The following is a 5,000-nucleotide window of genomic DNA, read 5'->3' as shown; positions in this document are numbered from 1 at the left end:
GCAAAGAAAGCTGATGCTTGGAAAGAGTACAGAGAGGCTGCAGTGGTGGATATGGTTCTGGAGACTATGCCTAAGGTAGGGAAAAGCTGCCTTTTACTGTACCTAAACAATAACAATCATGTCATTGAAGTCTCAAGGTTGCAAAGCTGAGCACCAGTACTGTTCTTATTGGGGAGAGCACACAGCAATAAATTTGATGAAGTGAAAAACCTCTCAACGGAAAAAAAACCATCCCACTTATGGTGCCAGGCCCCAGTTGTTAAAATTATGGATAACATTATACATGTGTGTACTAGATACAGGGTAAATCACTATCCAGTAGATAAGCCATTATGATAGCAAAACCAACTGCACTATCCATTGTATAGTGATTTTTTATTCAGTGGATAGTGTTATCCACCTTTTCTGGGGGCATGTAGGGAAACTATTCCATTTTTAATTTTTCAATGGCTTCAAAATAGGAAAAGCAAAACTTTGGATTAGTTTCAGGATTAATCTCTTACTTTTTTTAATAAGATTGCAGCTGAAGTTGCAGCACCACTTTCTCAGTGTAAGAAGATTGTGATGGTATCTAATGGTCAGAGTGATGTTGGTGCAAGCAAAATCACTGCTGAAATCCTGGAGATTGTGGCCAACTTGCCCAAATCTGTTGAGGCACTTACTGGTATTGACATATCCAAAGTGAGTACATTTACAAGTTATTGCCAATTAATTAACTGCTTGTTTCATTATCAGTGAAGGTGTTTGTCCTAGATAAGATGGGGTTGTGAGATTTGTCTGTAGAAGGCTATGATTGTTTAAAAAAGTAAGAGGCATAGTTGAGCACTTTTGATGGCAGCTATTTTCATAATGAAGTATTAAGAAAGAGCAATTGCATTTTTAACTAAACCATGGGGTTGTTTGTGGATAGAATTACATTTTTATTTTAAATGAGGTGATGAGATGCATTAGAGGCTGAAAAGAGTGTCACGAAAAATTTTCGCATTTTAAGTGCCATTTGCAATACTTCAATTTGCTTGTTTCAATAGGACAGTCTTTAATTGTGGTTTTAAGAATTCTAACAAGAAGCAAAAGATTGTGGAGTGTGTTGACATAAATCTCTCAGTTCTGAAGATACAGAGGGAACTGTGATACGCAAAAAAAAAACTGAAAAGTTTCTAGACTTTCGAGAATTGGCCTCCTGGTCTAGAAAGACTGAGGACCCATGTAAACCAATATAAGATTTTTTTTTAGCAACCCAAAGGTCTGTAAATTTGCTTTATTTATAAGTCAGGTGGCATTGCCCAAAGAAAGTTTTTTGTATATCCTTTCGCTTTTGTTGTCATTTTGGCATGTTGTGGTTTTATGTTCTGTGTTGTTGACAGTATCTACAGTATGCGGATCACTGGAAAAATCTTATTAAATTTACCCAATTATTTAGTCATGTCATTGTTTCGAGCTATTAGTACCTGAAAGAAGGCCATTTGAAATTCTGCATCTTTTAGATAAGGCCATACATTTTTCACCCACATTGACTGTTTTTATGTACATGTACATAACTAGCTAGAGGAGCAAGGGTTGCACAGTCGGTTAGTGCGCGGCCTTGGTGCATAAGGTCCTGAGTTCGATCCCTGGATCTCACATCCTTGTTTTGACTTCTTTCCTTTCAGTGTAGCCTAAGTAGCTTTAAATACCCTTAAAACGGAGCACTGATGGAAAGAGGGGGGTAAAATGAGCGCACCGTCGGCTTCCTGGGAGAGTACTCTCTAGAGAGTAAAGGAACTTCCGACATTAAATAACGTGTACCTTTACCTTTACCTTTACCTAGAGACAGGACAGAATGGACACCTTTTGTTCGTGCCATATGCGCCACTGGGTGCAGAAGGACTTATGATGATGATGATGATGATGATGATGATTATGATATGTGAGCTGTTTTATTGAGTTCGTTTTGTATTTCTATTTCAGTCTATGAGGCTGACAAACAGAGTGTAGATTGGAGAACTTATCAGACTGCAGAAGTGGATGGCAATGTTTTTTCTTTGCAATAAATTTAAGTAACCTTGTACAACGATATAATATACGCTTTGATAAATATTATTCACTCATAAAATATCCATGCTTTCTTTTGAGCCTTTTTTAATTACATAGTTCCATAAAAATGCTTCATATCTTTATTTCATCCTTCCATAGAATAACTTGTTGTTTATTTAAAGCTAGCCCCACCCAGTTTTGAAATTATAGCTTTGTGTCAAAGTTTAGCCACAGATGATTTTCAGATAGGTTTTTGTGGCAAAAAAATATTGGGGGAAAAGAATAAGCAATAAAGTGAAACATGGTTGGCTGACTATAGAATGGCATTAAATTTTCTTTTGTGGCTTTTTGGGGGCAAGAAGCTGTGGAGATTAATAAGTACTTTGTGATTGTTACAATTTTAGGTAATCATGTTGAAAATACTTGTAGCAAAGATGGCTTTATCTTGCTATCCTGATTTTCTTAACGTTTTTTGCGTACTTTACTTTGCCATCTCTCTTCTTTCCTTTTTTTGGCACCAACTTTGTGTACATGTTCATTGTATAACAGGTTCTTACACCATGGATTAGCCAAAACCTTTTTTCTTTTCAGCGTGCAGATTAGATATCAACTGGTATTTTTGTACAGAAATCTGAGCAAACAGAGTTACTTGTTTTTGCCAGTTGTTTTTTCCAGGGTACTAGCACTTATTATGTTGAGAAGCGAGTAGACAAGCTGTAAAAGCAGTGAAAGGCAAGATCTTTCTGCAAGTTGCAATAATGTAGCTCTTGTAAAATAGGAGAAGATATCCAGGGAACAGGGCTACTGCAAAAATCATAGCCCTGAAGCCTTGGGGGCGGTTGAAATCTGTCCTAACACAGTGGCTGGAAAATAATAATGAAACTGCAAATTATCAGTGCTTAAGAAAAGCAAATTTGAAGAATGTTAATAATTAATATTGAAGAAACGGTTTAACAGGGAAAAACAATCCTGATTCACATGCCACGTGTTTCTTTCTTTCAGTGTGAAAAACTAAGCCATTTCATTAGATACATAAATGTTCTACTTTTTTGTTTGGGTGCAAACTGTTCCAAGAAAAGCTTCTTACTGTAACTCCCGTCTTGTTATGATAATAATAATTATTATACTTTCCTAGAGTTATGGGACCTTTATGCCATATAACCCCAGTTTTACAAAAGCCTTGCTTGTAGCTGTGAGTATCGGTGGCCATCTTTTTAGTTCATTGTGTTCTGCTTTAGCTTGAATCCACATTTTACACAAATTATAATCATTTAATTACATGGTTGCATAATGTGACAACAGTAATATTCCTGATACTAGTTCAATTAAAATTAAAGCAACGTTAATTCAAGGCAATTCAATAGAGGTAATGTCCCACTGTGAAATGTCACAAAGATAGTTGGTGTGATTGAAAGATAACTTTTACAGCTCGAGGCCTAACAAGGTGTTAAATGGTGGAGGTTAAGCAAATTGTGAAAAATGCAACTTATATAACAGCTAACTAATAAACAAGCTGTAACTGGGAAAATGCGAAGATAGAATTGAGTTTCAGTAAAAGTTGTCTTAAAAGCACACACTGTGGCATTTCGTAAAGTAGATGCAAATTTTAACTCTTGTCTTGACAGCATGGTTTATTGAAAGTTCTTTTGCTTTCAATTGATATTTGAAAGACTTGCAGTGCTTGATGCCATTATGTATCTAAGGGCTAATTTGTGCCTGTTTCAAGAGGCTGCCCTGTGCAAGCTAGTAGTAGTAGAACTTACAAACAAATGTTGAATTAGGGTCACCATAGAGAAATAAACTGATGCTGTTAAAGAGTGGTTTAGCATATTATTGGTGTGATTGAAAGATAACTTTTACAGCTCGAGGCCTAACAAGGTGTTAAATGGTGGAGGTTAAGCAAATTGTGAAAAATGCAACTTAGATAACAGCTAACTGATAAACAAGCTGTAACTGGAAAGAATCAGCAGAAATTGCTGTTATGATCATTCAAGGACGATAATCCTATCAAAAAAATCCTGTATAAAGTAAAAAAGGGGCTATGTTAAGTTCAACGTAATTATTTTCAAGTTAAGTTTGTTTGTTTGTTTGGTTTTTTTTTTTTTTCGAATTTTCGACTTTCCTTCCGCAAAAAGAAGCATTTTGTGCAACACCCCTGAGAAAGAAATCGGAAAATTATCCAAAGGATGCCGACTGGGTTACCCTACCAAAATGACTTTAGCAGCTCACTTCAGAAGATAATTATCATGTAGTGGGATTGGGGAGGGATGTTATATGAGCTTGCAAGCCTGAATTATGTGGCCGTCCCATGGGTTTGGGGGAGCAAGGCAACATGGGTATGAAAACTGAAAATATCTTAGAGAATATAACAAAAACCATTGTAAGATTAAAAAATGCTGTTAACCAGTTTGGAAGTAATTTAAGGGATCAAATAGGCTCGCACAAAATGTCTGGTCAATTGAACCTAGGGAACAAGGGAACACAAGCAAATTTTAAAAGGAAACAACAAAGACCCTCCCCCCCCCCTCTCCCTTCTCCTCACAAATCCCCCATCCTGGGAGGGCCTCAGTTATCATCCGTTTCGCCTTAATAACCTTGGGTACCCTACCTCTGCACTCCGAGTGGAAGAGGCCATTGACAATTTATTCCCTCAGAAAAGTGTCGACATAATGGCCCCGTACAAAAAAAAAAAAAAAATATATATATATATATATATATATATATATATCGAGCAAAGTAAATCATCGTGAAGAACCTGATTTGTAAGCAACTGCAGTAGCTTAACGGCTTGTTCTCGGGCGATTCTTCTATTTTGTTGACCCGGTGTCCTAGCGAATTTAGACCCCTCTAGATTTGGACCCCCGGGGGACACCCATATTACAGCTTATTTATTTAAGTGTTTATCGATACAGAGTTACCGGGTAGATTTTGGATCGGGTAAACTTGCGGAAAAGACTTAGATCAGTTAATTTGTTGTTTAAAAGCAT

General features: G+C 36.7%; 2 protein-coding genes across 2 annotated transcripts in view; both read left to right on the top strand.

Moving 5' to 3' along the window:
• The window catches only part of LOC138024069 (flotillin-1-like), a 17,654-nt gene extending 13,826 nt beyond the window's left edge, over positions 1–3,828 (top strand). Inside the window, exons 13-15 of the mRNA XM_068871160.1 lie at positions 1–75; positions 517–681; positions 1,948–3,828. The exon at positions 1–75 is cut by the window's left edge and continues 63 nt beyond it. Of these exons, the coding sequence (XP_068727261.1) occupies positions 1–75; positions 517–681; positions 1,948–1,974 (267 nt within the window). The 3' untranslated portion in view covers positions 1,975–3,828. The remainder of the gene's footprint in view (positions 76–516; positions 682–1,947) is intronic.
• The window catches only part of LOC138024113 (dual specificity mitogen-activated protein kinase kinase 7-like), a 336,186-nt gene that overhangs the window by 108,210 nt on the left and 222,976 nt on the right, over positions 1–5,000 (top strand). The gene's annotated exons all lie outside the window — the stretch shown is intronic.

The sequence above is a fragment of the Montipora capricornis genome, chromosome 2, assembly GCF_036669925.1.
Source record: "Montipora capricornis isolate CH-2021 chromosome 2, ASM3666992v2, whole genome shotgun sequence".
NCBI classification, from domain to species: Eukaryota; Metazoa; Cnidaria; class Anthozoa; order Scleractinia; family Acroporidae; genus Montipora; species Montipora capricornis.
The sequence above is the reverse complement of the archived record's forward strand: the minus strand, read 5'-3'. Positions and strand labels throughout refer to the sequence as shown.